The sequence below is a fragment of the Ranitomeya variabilis genome, chromosome 4, assembly GCF_051348905.1.
Source record: "Ranitomeya variabilis isolate aRanVar5 chromosome 4, aRanVar5.hap1, whole genome shotgun sequence".
Taxonomy (NCBI): domain Eukaryota; kingdom Metazoa; phylum Chordata; class Amphibia; order Anura; family Dendrobatidae; genus Ranitomeya; species Ranitomeya variabilis.
Genome location: NC_135235.1, coordinates 584,002,033 through 584,016,818, shown reverse-complemented (window position 1 = coordinate 584,016,818; position 14,786 = coordinate 584,002,033). Strand labels below are relative to the sequence as shown.

At 43.3% G+C, this 14,786-nt stretch overlaps 1 protein-coding gene across 1 annotated transcript; it reads right to left on the bottom strand.

The window, feature by feature from the left end:
• Positions 1-1,591: 1,591 nt before the first annotated feature.
• On the bottom strand, positions 1,592-12,829 carry SRXN1 (sulfiredoxin 1). Its single transcript, XM_077253045.1, has 3 exons — positions 12,559-12,829; positions 8,070-9,157; positions 1,592-2,364 (listed from the first exon to the last, which is right to left on the bottom strand). The coding sequence occupies exons 1-2, from the start codon at positions 12,793-12,795 to the stop codon at positions 8,954-8,956; spliced, it is 441 nt and encodes a 146-aa protein (XP_077109160.1). The 5' UTR covers positions 12,796-12,829; the 3' UTR covers positions 1,592-2,364; positions 8,070-8,953.
• Positions 12,830-14,786: the final 1,957 nt, after the last annotated feature.

Below are 14,786 nucleotides of genomic sequence, written 5' to 3'. Positions count from 1 at the left end.
TCGGAGATCATCTTCAAATACGAGACTGTAAGGGCTTAAGCAGAGATCGGTCCGAGCACAGTCCGCTTTGAACAGATTACCCGCGGTTCTCCCGAGCATCACAACCACATAGACATATATGAAGCTGGGACGCTCGGGTCCGGAGAGCCACGGCTAACCCGTGCATTGTGGTCCGTACTCAGACCGACTTGTACGGACGTCTGCATGAGTCCTAATAGTAACTTCCAGAATTGTGACATTTTCAGCCATCCAAAACGGGCAATGATGTAGGAATTTAATGCTGCCATTTACATTTTTTTTAAATGCATATTTCTATTAATGTGTGAGGGAGTTTTAATAAAATAATGAAGTTTGATTTGGTTTTAGCTTAAAGGGGTTGTTCGGCTGCAGACATACACCTTAAGAGCAATCTATGTGACTGTAGATTTGTGAATCCTCACATTGCACGCACTGCGAGGACTCTATGGCGCCAGGCAGTCATGTGACCGCTAAGTATGAGATTTGCATACTTCTGGTCACATTCCGACTAAACGTGTCCAGCCTCATTCAATACACTTGCATTGAGTGAGGCTGCTTATGTGATCGTATGTTTGCAAATCACATACAGGCAGTCACACTCCTGGCACCTGAACCGGAAAATCTTCTCAGTGCACGTAATAAGAGGATTCACAAGTCTGCAGTCGCCTAGAATGACTGCAGACTTGTAGCCTAAGGGCTCATTTCCACTTGCGAGAAACACGTCCGTGTCTCGCATGTGGAAACCAAGCTGTGGCGCCGGCACTCCAGAGCGGAGCGTGCGGCCGCATAGGAACACATGGAGCTACACGCTCCGCTCCAAAGTGCCAGCGCCACAGCTTGGTTTCCACATGCGAGACACGGACGTGTTTCTCGCAAGTGGAAATGAGCCCTAAGGCCGGACAACTCCTTTAACTTAGGTATAATTGTTTTTCACCATTGTGCATAGGCAGAAAACACTGTGCATAAGCAGAAAGTTGCCAATCAGTGGTGCGGGTGGATTACATAGAGCTCATGAATATGGAGGACTGCAGCCCAATAAGTGATACATCACTGACATTGGAGTCTCATCTCGATCTCTATATTATGCTGCTCTCTGATTAGGTAGCAAAAACATGGTGTCAGATTCCCTTTAAAGGGAAGCTGTTATCAGAAAATTAGCTATTGTTTAAGTCTGGTTTCTGTGTTTATGTATATTTTATTCTTTAAATTTGGCAATTTTGTTGTTTTCTTCATATAAGACATTTGTTAAATAATAAAAAAATATAAAATAACTTTCGTAGGTTTGCAACTTTCACAGTGGGCACTGGAATTTTTTTTTTTTAACTAATTTTCTGTGCTTTCAGGAAGACTTTTCAGCAGACTCCTTATCAGTAGAGGCAGGATTGCAATGGCAGATAGCACCACTATACATGGCAGATAAAACAGGGTCCACCAATCACAATAGGCAATGTCACATCCGACCCTGCTCACCCTCCTCCTTCACAAGGACCTTTGCACTTGCTCATTAGATGCTGCAATACAAAAGATAAGGTCTGAAGTTAGAGTCTAAAAAAAAGTGCCAGTGGTCAGTATAAAAACTGCAAGATTTCTAGATTTTATTTGTAATACAGACTGTGATGTGGGAAAACAATGACAAAAAAAGTAAATGGCATAAAAACCTCATTTAAACAATAGGAATTTTTTTTAGGGATAGAATCCCTTAAAAGTCTCTTTGTGGAGTACAGCATTGCACTGCAACCCGCCAATTAAAAATCCTGCAAAAATATATTGTCCAGAAGCACGGAAATGATGAAATGAAATGTTTTTCTTTTTGGTTTGGTTTTCTTTTATTTTGTCTCTCTGTTGCATAGATATTTGCTATCAATGTATTTGACACCTAATGAATTAACTTTTGTTACATCCAAGATTTCACAGGAGGAGTGTACTTCTCCCCCCTGTCTGATGCTGACCAATCATCAGCAGGCAGCAACACAAGTGCAAGAAGAACATGCCCCCACCACAGCTTAGAGCATGATTAGGAAGCACTGACAACCAAGACTGTTCAGATGAGGTACTTGTAGTGGGAGGGGCAGCACAGCTGAGTTTACAGGTGTCACATTACAAACCCTTCTTTCCGCTCTCCTACTCTCATAGCACTATCACCTCTGCTGTACTGCCATCCCTCACCACCTGTCCAGAGATGTCAGTAATCACAATTATGTCTGTTATGCTAAAGTAACATATCGCTCTGCAGTGAGATCAATGCAAGGTCTCATTACATCTCACGGAGAAGGAACAGAGCGATGGCAAGTTGCTTCAGCGCAGCAGACATGAGTGTGATTACATCTCAAACACTGAGAAGCCTACCTGTTGTGAATTCTGCTCTTAGGTTCCCCCCGGTGGTTGTTGGTGGTAGTGCAGTTGTCTTGGGGTTGTAATCCGGACAGGTGTTTCTGCTGATTGCAGCTCTATTAGGTATTTGGGTGTGCAGGCTCCATGAGTCAGTGCCAGTTGTCCATTGTACTTGGAGGGATTTCATCTCTCTCTGGCTCCTCATGCCTTGCTGCCAATTCAGATAAGTGTCTGTTTTTTGTCTCTGTGCACACATGCAGTGTGCTTTGCAATTCAGTGCAATTTATTGTGTTTTTTGTCCAGCTTAGACTTTGTTTGGATTTTTCAGTCATGCTGGATTCTCAGGAGATGCAGATATACTTTCTATGTCTTTATTTAGATGTGGAATATTTGTATTATCTGCTGTGGATATTTTTAGGATTTTAATACTGACCGCTTAGAATTCTGTCCTATCCTTTTTCTATTTAGCTAGAAGTGCCTCTTTTGCTAAATCTTGTTTTTCTGCCTGCGTGTGTCTTTCCTCTTATACTCACAGTCAATATTTGTGGGGGGCTGCCTATCCTTTGGGGTTCTGCTCTGAGGCAAGATAGAATTCCCATTTCTATCTATAGGGGTATTTAGTTCTCCGGCTGTGTCGAGGTGTCTAGGACGTGTTAGGTACATCCCACGGCTACTTCTAGTTGCGGTGTTAGTTTAGGGTTGCGGTCAGTATAGGTACCACCTACTCCTGAGAAAGTCTTTCATGCGGCTCCAAGGTTACCAGATCATAACAGTACAACTGGCCCACAATGAGTTAAATGCATCTCAGAAGAAGGGAAGAAAGAGCCATTTTTTTTTCTGTAGTCTGCTTTGGCTTTTCTTCCCTCTTTTCCTCTGGGTGACTGAGGAGTCTTGTGCTAGCATGGATGTTCAGGGATTAGCTTCTCGTGTATACCAGCTTGCTGCTAGGGTACAGGGTATTTCTGATTATATTACCTAGACTCCGCTCTTAGAGCCTAGGATTCCTACTCCTGATTTGTTTTATGGGGACAGATCCAAATTTTTGAGTTTTAAAAACAACTGTAAACTGTTTTTTGCTCTGAAGCCTCGTTCCTCTGGTGAGCCCATTCAGCAGGTTAAAATTGTCATATCCCTGCTGCGAGGCGACCCTCAGGATTGGGCATTTTCCCTGGAATCTGGGAATCCGGCCTTGTTTAATGTAGAAGCCTTTTTCCAGGCTCTAGGATTATTATATGATGAGCCAAATTCTGTGGATCAAGCGGAGAAGATCTTGTTGGCCCTGTCTCAGGGTCAAGAAGCTGCAGAATTGCATTGTCAGAAATTTAGAAAATGGTCTGTGCTGACTAAATGGAATGAGGATGCTTTGGCGGCAATTTTCAGAAAGGATCTTTCTGAATCTGTCAAAGATGTTATGGTGGGGTTTCCCACGCCTGTTGGTCTGAGTGATTCTATGTCTCTGGCCATTCAGATCGATCGGCGCTTGCGGGAGTGCAGAACTGTGCGTGCTGTGGCGTTGTCCTCAGAGCAGATGCCTGAGCCTATGCAGTGTGATAGGATTCTGTCTAGAACGGAACAACAAGGATTCAGACGTCAGAATAGGTTGTGTTTTTATTGTGGCGATGCTTCTCATGTCATTTCAGTCTGCCCAAAGCGTACAAAGAGAATCGCTAGTTCAGTTACCATCGGAACTGTACAACCTAAATTTCTGTTATCTGTGACCCTGATCTGCTCATTGTCGTCATTTTCTGTCATGGCGTTTGTGGATTCAGGCGCCGCTTTGAACTTAATGGACTTTGAATTTGCCAGGCGTTGTGGTTTCCCCTTGCAGTCTTTGCAGAACCCTATTCCTTTAAGGGGCATTGATGCTACACCTTTGGCTAAAAATAAACCCCAGTTTTGGACACAGGTGACCATGTGCATGGCGCCAGCCCATCAGGAAGATTGTCGTTTTCTGGTGTTGCATAATTTGCATGATGCTATTGTGCTGGGTTTTCCATGGTTGCAGATACATAATCCTGTGTTGGATTGGAAGTCTATGTCTGTGACTGGTTGGGGTTGTCAGAGGGTTCATAATGACGTTCCTGTGATGTCAATCTCCTCTTCCTCCTCTTCTGAAGTTCCAGAGTTTTTGTCTGATTTTCAGGATGTATTCGATGAGCCCAAGTCCAGTTCCCTTCCACCGCATAGGGACTGTGATTGTGCTATTGACTTGATTCCAGGCTGTAAGTTTCCTAAGGGCCGACTTTTCAATCTGTCTGTGCCGGAACATACCGCCATGCGGAGTTATGTTAAGGAGTCTTTGGAGAAAGGGCATATTCGGCCATCTTCTTCACCGTTGGGAGCGGGATTTTTTTTTGTTGCTACGAAGGATGGCTCCTTGAGACCCTGTATTGATTATCGCCTCTTGAATAAGATCACTGTCAAGTTTCAATACCCTTTACCTTTGCTTTCTGATTTGTTTGCCAGGATTAAGGGGGCTAGTTGGTTTACTAAAATTGACCTTCGGGGGGCATATAATCTTGTTCGTATTAAGCAGGGTGACGAATGGAAAACTGCGTTTAATACGCCCGAAGGCCATTTTGAATATCTTGTGATGCCATTCGGGCTCTCTAATGCTCCATCTGTTTTGCAGTCCTTCATGCATGATATCTTCCGGAATTATCTTGATAAATTCATGATTGTATATTTGGATGACATCTTAATTTTTTCCGATGATTCGGAGTCTCATGTGAAACAGGTCAGGATGGTATTTCAGATCCTTCGTGATAATGTTTTGTTTGTGAAGGGGTCTAAGTGTCTCTTTGGAGTGCAGAAGGTTTCTTTTTTGGGCTTCATTTTTTCTCCCTCGTCTATAGAGATGGATCCGGTTAAGGTTCAGGCCATTCATGATTGGATTCAGCCCACATCCGTGAAGAGCCTTCAGAAATTTTTGGCTTTGCTAATTTTTATCGCCGTTTCATTGCTAACTTCTCCAGTGTGGTTAAGCCCCTGACCGATTTGACGAAGGGCGCTGATGTGACAAATTGGTCCTCTGTGGCTGTCTCTGCCTTTCAGGAGCTTAAACGCCGATTTACTTCTGCCCCGGTGTTGCGTCAGCCAGATGTTTCTCTTCCGTTTCAGGTTGAGGTTGACGCTTCTGAGATTGGGGCAGGGGCCGTTTTGTCTCAGAGGAATTCTGATGGTTCCTTGATGAAACCGTGTGCCTTCTTTTCCCATAAGTTTTTGCCTGCTGAACGCAATTATGATGTCGGTAATTGGGAGTTGTTGGCTATGAAGTGGGCGTTTGAGGAATGGCGACATTGGCTTGAGGGAGCCAAGCACCGTATTGTGGTCTTGACCGATCATACAAATCTGATTTATCTCGAATCTGCCAAACGGTTCAATCCTAGACAGGCTCGATGGTCCCTGTTTTTCTCCCGTTTTGATTTCGTGGTTTCGTATCTTCCGGGTTCTAAGAATATTAAGGCTGATGCCCTCTCTAGTTTTTTGCCTGATTCTCCTGAGGTACTTGAGCCGGTCGGCATTCTGAAGGAAGGGGTGGTCCTTTCTGCCATTTCCCCTGATTTGCGACGGGTTCTGCAGGAATTTCAGGCTGACAAACCTGACCGCTGTCCAGTGGGGAAACTGTTTGTTCCTGATAGATGGACTAGTAGAGTGATTTCTGAGGTTCATTGTTCTGTGTTGGCTGGCCATCCTGGTATTTTTGGTACCAGAGATTTGGTTGGTAGGTCCTTTTGGTGGCCTTGTCGCGTGATGTGCGTTCTTTTGTGCAGTCCTGTGGGACTTGTGCGCGGGCCAAGCCTTGTTGTTCCCGTGCTAGTGGGTTGCTTTTGCCTTTGCTGGTCCCTGAGAGGCCCTGGATGCATATTTCTATGGATTTTATTTCAGATCTTCCGGTTTCCCAGAGGATGTCGGTTATCTGGGTGGTTTGTGACCGGTTTTCTAAGATGGTTCATTTGGTGCCTTTGCCTAAATTGCCTTCCTCTTCTGATTTGGTTCCGTTGTTTTTTCAGCATGTGGTTCGTTTGCATGGTATTCCGGAGCATATTGTGTCTGACAGAGGTTCCCAGTTTGTTTCTAGGTTTTGGCGGGCCTTTTGTGCTAGGCTGGGCATTGATTTGTCTTTTTCTTCCGCATTTCATTCTCAGACAAATGGCCAGACCGAGCGAACTAATCAGACTTTGGAAACTTATTTGAGATGCTTTGTGTCTGCAGATCAGGATGATTGGGTGGCTTTCTTGCCATTGGCTGAGTTTGCCCTTAATAATCGGGCTAGTTCGGCTACCTTGGTTTTGCCCTTCTTTTGTAATTTTGGTTTTCATCCTCGTTTTTCTTCGGGGCAAGTTGAACCTTCGGATTGTCCTGGTGTGGATTCTGTGGTTGACAGGTTGCAGCAGATTTGGGCTCATGTAGTGGACAATTTGGTGTTGTCTCAGGAGGAGGCTCAGCGTTTTGCTAACCGTCGTCAGTGTGTTGGTTCCCGGCTTCGGGTTGGGGATTTGGTCTGGTTGTCTTCCCGTCATGTTCCTATGAAGGTTTCTTCCCCTAAGTTTAAGCCTCGGTTTATTGGTCCTTATAAGATTTCTGAGATTATCAATCCGGTGTCTTTTCGTTTGGCCCTTCTGGCCTCTTTTGCCATCCATAATGTTTTCCATAGATCTTTATTGCGGAAATATGTGGTGCCCGTTGTTCCCTCTGTTGATCCTCCTGCTCCTGTGTTGGTTGATGGGGAGTTGGAGTATGTGGTTGAGAAGATTTTGGATTCTCGCTTTTCGAGACGGAGGCTTCAGTACCTTGTCAAATGGAAGGGTTATGGCCAGGAGGATAATTCTTGGGTTTTTGCCTCTGATGTCCATGCTGCTGATTTGGTCCGTGCCTTTCATCTGGCTCATCCTGATCGGCCTGGGGGCTCTGGTGAGGGTTCGGTGACCCCTCTTCAAGGGGGGGGGGGTACTGTTGTGAATTCTGCTCTTGGGCTCCCTCCGGTGGTTGTTGGTGGTAGTGCAGTTGTCTTGGGGTTGTAATCCAGACAGGTGTTTCTGCTGATTGCAGCTCTATTAGGTATTTGGGTGTGCAGGCTCCATGAGTCAGTGCCAGTTGTCCATTGTACTTGGAGGGATTTCATCTCTCTCTGGCTCCTCATGCCATGCTGCCAATTCAGATAAGATAAGTGTCTGTTTTTTGTCTATGTGCACACATGCAGTGTGCTTTGCAAATCAGTGCAATTTATTGTGTTTTTTGTCCAGCTTAGACTTTGTTTGGATTTTTCAGTCATGCTGGATTCTCATGAGATGCAGATATACTTTCTATGTCTTTAGTTAGATGTGGAATATTTGTATTATCTGCTGTGGATATTTTTAGGATTTTAATACTGACCGCTTAGAATTCTGTCCTATCCTTTTTCTATTTAGCTAGAAGTGCCTCTTTTGCTAAATCTTGTTTTTCTGCCTGCGTGTGTCTTTCCTCTTATACTCACAGTCAAAATTTGTGGGGGGCTGCCTATCCTTTGGGGTTCTGCTCTGAGGCAAGATAGAATTCCCATTTCTATCTATAGGGGTATTTAGTTCTCAGGCTGTGTCGAGGTGTCTAGGACGTGTTAGGTACATCCCACAGCTACTTCTAGTTGCGGTGTTAGTTTAGGGTTGCGGTCAGTATAGGTACCACCTACTCCTGAGAAAGTCTTTCATGCGGCTCCAAGGTTACCAGATCATAACACCTACCCTAAACAATTGTGGGGCGTGTGCTTCTTTCCCTTTAGTGTTGCTGCCTGCTTATGATTGGTCAGCATCATACAGGGGGAAGAAGTACACACCCCCCCGAGTGAAAACGATCTGATACCACCCACTTGGACTTAAAGGTTAACTCATTAGATGCCAAATACTTTGATTGCCAACATCTCTGCAGCGAAGAGGCAACATATAAAAATAAAATCGTTTTAATCTACTCTACAGTCAATATTGCATTGCGTGTCCAATCCAGCTTGAAAAATTTTGCGAGGGTTCCCCTATAAAATTATATATAATTTTACATCAAGGTGAACATTAAAATATAGACTCACTTAGCTAAAGCTAAAACGCTGCTTCTGTCTGAAACACGTAAGCAAGTCTATGATTTTCCAAACTTTCATTGAAAGCTTTATAAGCAGTAACATTGAATTTCAGAAGTGAGCTAGAAATCAAAAAGAAACCTATACACGGAAGAGAGCTATAGAAAAATATACAAACGTAGCAGGATACCTAACCCTATATTAAATAAATATAATTACAGTACATTCTATATATCATGATTTCAAGTTGTCAAATAAATGCATCTTCTCAATAATCTATAAAATAATTCTCACTGTTCTGAGGGTTGACAAATAATTAGTGAATCCCTCATGACCCTTTTCTACAGTCTGATCCTTATAAGATGTATAAGGACTCTTGGCGATTGTGCACAGTGCCTTTCTAAAATGCTGGACAGAGCTCTCCCTATAGCGTGAAATTTGTCAAGAGCAGATGACTCTTGTAATGGTGACCCTTCAATATTGGAGCATCCACAGTCAAAGAGCACCGATCTTCCCATCTTCAGATCAGTCAGTTGGGGGATAATGGCCATAGACCCCTTACAGCAGATCAGGGGTGCTGGAACCAAGATATGTGCGCAGGTCACTGACGGACGAATGGATGAGTTTCGCTGGTATAGTTTCTTTATCGAGTCTCTGATGAGCTGCATAGCGATGACATCCCCCGAAGGAATAGTAATAATCCCCCCCATTACGACCCTTAATCCAAAGAACGTCTATGGGGGGCACCAGGTCTGCGTCCTCCTATTGTGAAACAAACAAGAAGTTTTATTTTTCAGGTCTTTTGAGTCAGTACAGTATATGTTCTTGTCCTATCTACATTTCTTTAAAACCAATCCCAACTGCTGTATACAATTATTTATAGCTTTTTTCTTTTTGACTTTTTTTTTATATCTTTTTTATATCTTCATGGGTTTTCCCTAAGCCATTTTATAATAAACAGAATTCTTTGGCAAAAATGCATGAAAAAAGTGGCACCTAGTGCTGTACCCAATCACAACTTCTGCCCATGTTTATAGGGAACACTTGGGATCGGGTACAACTTTCTTTATAGCTAAACTGCTTGTGATGACAGTACTGTAATGACCTGTACTAGGTGAGGGATCATAAGATTTTATCCATCATTGATTTGGGGTTTTGACCAGGCTTATTAAATTCATTTACGACTCTCCCACATTTTGTGCCATTTTCCATAATACATCATGCTCTAGGTGCCACCTTTTCTAATGCAGTTTGCCATAGGTTTTTGCATACGAAAAAAAAGCATAAAGACTCCGATTGATCATTGTTTTGTTCTCCACTATTCTGGACTAGTTTGTTCGTTATTAGCGGCTTTAGTATTTGTGCCTTACTCTCTTTTGGTTAGGTGCTGTTTTTTTAAAGGGGTTGTCCAACACTTTAACATTGATGGCTTATCCTTAGGATAGGTCGTTAATGTCTGATTGGTGGGGGTGCAACACCCAAGACCCCTGCGGACGACGTACATCCAAATCCAAAAATAATTTAAAAAAAAGTCTTCTAGCTATATTCCTGGAATAAAGCTTGACATTTTTTTAATTATTATTTTATGTGCCTGTCCACGTCTTTTTTGCATTGGATGTTTCTGGTCGGTCAGCAGCATTGGAATGACACTCCAGAAAATAAGACTGGGGTTTTCTAAAATGTGAGCACAATGGAAATTTTCTCTTCCGTTTCTATGGACAACCTCTTTAAACTGCTTCAAATATGAGTGATCACTGCCCTGTGTGGTGACAAAAGGGAGCAAAAGAAGATCTAAGTGATTGGTGTGGAAGGGGGAACAAATTTAAAGTTCAATTGTACAATTTTTTTTTTACATTTACAGTAACTTTTGAGTAATTAGGGGCAGGAATTCTACCTGAGGCGGATTCTACCTGAAATCTGCTTGAATTGCGCCTAAAAAATGCTAAAAAGAATAAACATTTACACTTCAATGGTAAAGTGCCTTGCTGTGTGTATACTCGGATTTTTGAGCTCCCTTTAACTGCTTCAAGCTTCGAAAGCAATGAAACAGGTAAAAGAAGTGACCTGACCATTCTCCCGATGGTTTCCGTTTGGAAGACGTTCACTAGTTTTCAGTACACCGGCATCTAAAAGTTGTCATGTGCACATAGTCTACATCTGCAGCTTGTTGGAAGTTCAGGCCATTTTAATCAAAAATGTACATTAAAGGGGTTATCCAGGACTACTTTGTATTTATTTTTTTGTACTATGGGCCTAAGTACTAACAGGCACTTAGTCCTACCTACCTACCTGTTTCCCGATGCCGATCTCCACCGGCACAGAACGGTCACAGACCGCTCCTGCTGGCAGTTCAGTTGCTTCTGCTGATGTCCTGTCGACACAGCTGCTTCTCTTCCTCTCTGCTCTGTGTATGGGTCACGACTGCAGCTGTTATACTGCCTACCTGTGGAGTGCCGGCTGTCAATCAGCATGACGTCAGAAGTAGAGGCCCATCAACAGCACAGTCCTGAACAGGTAGAGCAGCTGAATTCCCGGAAGGAGTGGTCAGTGACTGCTCTGTCATTGCCGAGTAGAACAGGCAATTAGTTAGGAACTACCTGTCAGTTTTAGAGCCATAGTTAAAAAAAAAATAGTCCCTATTGTGAATAGGAACCTCTTTATGGTTTAGGGTGTACTGTTGAAGATCGCTCTGTGCAGATGCAACATTGCGTCGTAATGCAGCTTATTGGAGCCCAGGGGCGAATATACATGTGGACAGGTGTCTTTTATACTGATAACAAGTTCAAACAGGTGCCATTACTACAGGTAATTAGTTGAGGACAGAGGAGCCTCTTAAAGAAGAAGTCACAGGTCTGTGTGAGCCAGAAATCTTGCATGCTTTTAGGTGACCAAATACTTATTTTCCACCATAATTTGCAAAATAAATCTTGTCAAATCAGACAAGGTGATTTTCTAGATTTGATTTCTCATTTTGACTCTCATAGTTGTGGTCTACCTATGATGCCAATTACAGGCCTCTCTCATCTTTTTAAGTGGGAGAACTTGCACAATTGGTGGCTGACTAAATCCTTTTTTTCCCCCACTGTATATAATATACTCACTTATTATGTCTAACACAGTCACTTAGTACATAGTGTACTCACTTATTATGTATAGCAGTCCCTTAGTATATAGTGTACTCACTTATTATGTATAGCAGTCCCTTAGTATATAGTGTACTCACTTATTAAGTATAGCGCCGTCCTTATAGTTTCCTCTTATTATGTATAACACCGTTCCTTATTTATTGCATACCATCCTCTCTAGTTATAAATGGTTCCATCCCATATTCTATAGCTTTCTCTGATGTTATGTACAGTGCTGTCTCTTACATAGTGCATTCTTGTTATTTTTGTTCACAGTGCCCTCTTATTACATAATCGCCTCTCTTGTTAGATATAAAATCACTGCTGATGATGGAGCTGGTGACCAGATGACTAGTCCATAACCTCTTACATTAGAAAAAAGCTTTCCCGTGCTCCATCAGCCATCATTGCATTATACATCTACCAAGACAGGATGGTATGTAATAAAGACAGGGCTCTATATAATCTGATATGTAAGGGACAATGCTGTGCATAACAAGAGAGGGCACTGTGTAATAAGGTATGAGAATATACATAGTAAAGGAGACTATGTAATATATAAACGTGTGTGTGTGTGTGTGTGTGTGTGTGTGTGTGTGTGTGTGTGTGTGTGTGTGTGTGTGTGTGTGTGTGTGTGTGTGTGTGTGTGTGTGTGTCTATATATATATATATAGATAGATATATTATAGACTTTGGCGCCATAAAAGGAGGGGGGCCCAGACAAATTTCTTGCACAGGGGCCCAAAGCTGTCAGTGTTCGCCCCTGATGGAGTCGCATTGTAACCAGCAGGGCACCCCAAGAAACAAGTCACAAAAAAGTTGTATCCAGTTGTATTTTTTGTGACTTGCTTCTCATTGTACCCTAAGGGTCACGATGTAACCTCATTCACCTACGCTGCCATAAAGCAATTCTTGGCAGTGATGTGTGTCGCCATAATCGCTGTAAATCCTCATCCTAAAGTTGGATGAATAGACCATATTTCTCCGCGCTGTATGTGCACTGTTCACACTAGGGAGGTCACGGAGCGGTTTTGTTACCTGGATGGTTTCCATCAGACTCCGCACCTTCCCCTCCTCTAGGACAGACGGGATAGGTCTGATCAGCACCCTCATCGGGATGTTATGGACTTCGGAGATGTTACGGGAATGAACGCTCCGGTTTTCCTGGACGGTGTCATCCGCCATCATCCTACGTGTCTGGCCCATATACTTTCCCAGATAGCCACTTTTCCAGCTCGCAGTCGCTCTGAGCGCCCCTCGATACATGCATGGCATGTTTCAGATCCTTCCTGGTCTTTTAACTTGAAGAAACCACTTACTATAAAAGCGAGAGTTGTAAAAATATCTTTCAACCTTCTAGCTTTACTGGAGAAACACTGACAGGGGTGTTTATAGCATTGAAAAGCTCATGATAGAGAACAAAAGTGAACAAAAAAAAGATTCTTTTAGGTTTTTTTTGTTCCATGCCCCCCTGTGCCAGGAGTGGTTCATTCCAGCAGCTGAATCAGGGTGAATCAGCACGGTGTGGCGGCTGCAGAGCATTTCTGCTCTGTAGTGAGCGGAGCCGATGTCATGTTATTGCACAAACATGGAGATTTCTGTTCCATGTGATCATTTACATAAAACGCCATTGCAGCTATTATTTCCTGCATTGATTACGAGTACGTCGGGCCCGGCTGTCATTTTGGCTTCTTTTTCACAGCTATCTAATAAACTTTATAACATTTTTTACCATTTCCACATCCCTGGTTAGTGCGGGTCCCCACATGAGCACTACAGGACGACAGGGTGCTGCAGTGTCACAGTGGACGGCACAGAAGAGCATTCGGCAGGACTACTGCATTATAAGGCCGTGTGCACACCATGAGTCTTCAACGCTGCATAAAAAACGGAGTCTTACAATTCCAGCAAAGTGGATGGAATTCAAATCCTCAACATGTCAATTTCTCTTGCTGGTACGCTGAGTTTTATGTGTACATTTTCCCATAGACTTACATTAGATGCGGAAAATCCACAGATAAAAAATGCAGGTGTGTTTTTAGTGCTTTTCCTCTGTGGGAACACAACAAAAACACATGTAATCCGCACATGACTAAGTCAATAAAGTGTGGCCAGAGCCAAATACCAGGAAGTATCAAAAACAAAACAGCTTTATTTAAAACCTGTCATACCAACAAGAGACAGAAAAAGCATCAAAAACAACCCAAGTAACCTAGGCTATGTTCACACATTGCATTTTTTGCAGTTTTTTTGTTGCTACTTTATGTAAATTAAAAGCTGCTTTTTACAGTACCTGCAAAAGCTATTTCAGAAATCTCGTGCACACGATTGCTTTTTTTTCCTGACTGAAGAGGAAAACTACTGTGTTTTTTAAAACTGCAGCATTTCGCTTCTAAGGCTGTGTGCACACATTGCGGATTGGGGTGCAGAATTTTCCGCACAAAATCCGCATCTCCTGGCAGAAAGCGCAGGTGCGGATTTGCTGCGGATTTTGTGTGTTTTTGTTGCGGAATTGATGCTGATTTTCTGCATTTTTTACCCATGCGGATTTCTATAATGAAAGGGGTCAGAAACGCTGCAGTTCCGCACCAAAGAAGTGACATGCTACTTCTTTTGATCCACAGCGGTTTTCATGCGGATTTTTCCGCACCATTAGCACAGCTTTTTTTTTTCCCCAATTGATTTGCAGTGTACTGTAAATCACTGTGCGGAACTGCAGCATTTCTGCATGGAAAAATCCACTGTGGATCCGCACTAATTCCGCATCGTGTGCACACAGCCTTAGGCCGGTTTCACACGTCAGTGGCTCCGGTACGTGAGGTGACAGTTTCCTCACGTACCGGAGCCACTGACACACATAGACACATTAAAATCAATGCATCTGTGCAGATGTCATTGATTTTTTGCGGACCGTGTCTCCGTGTGCCAAACACGGAGACATGTCAGTGTTCGTGGGAGCACACGTATTACACAGACCCATTAAAGTCAATGGGTCCGTGTAAAACACGGACCGCACACGGACGTTCTCCGTGTGCAGTCCCTGTGGCGTGCAGGAGACAGCGCTACAGTAAGCGCTGTCCCCCCCACATGGTGCTGAAGCCGCCATTCATATCTTCCCTGCAGCAACGTTTGCTGCATAGAAGATATGAATAATAGTGTTTAAAAGAAAGATCTATCTGTCCGCCACCCCCCCGCTGTTCAGAAAATACTCACCCGCTTCCCTCGTTGGCTGTCGCTGCTTCCTGTCCTGGCCGCACCTTGGCTTC

Coding starts and splice junctions, on each gene's coding strand:
- SRXN1 (XM_077253045.1), bottom strand. CDS start 12,795: ATGCCATGCATGTATCGAGGGGCGCTCAGAGCGACTGCGAGCTGGAAA. Junction 9,158..12,558: donor GTCTGATGGAAACCATCCAG/GTAACAAAACCG, acceptor GTTTCACAATAG/GAGGACGCAGACCTGGTGCC.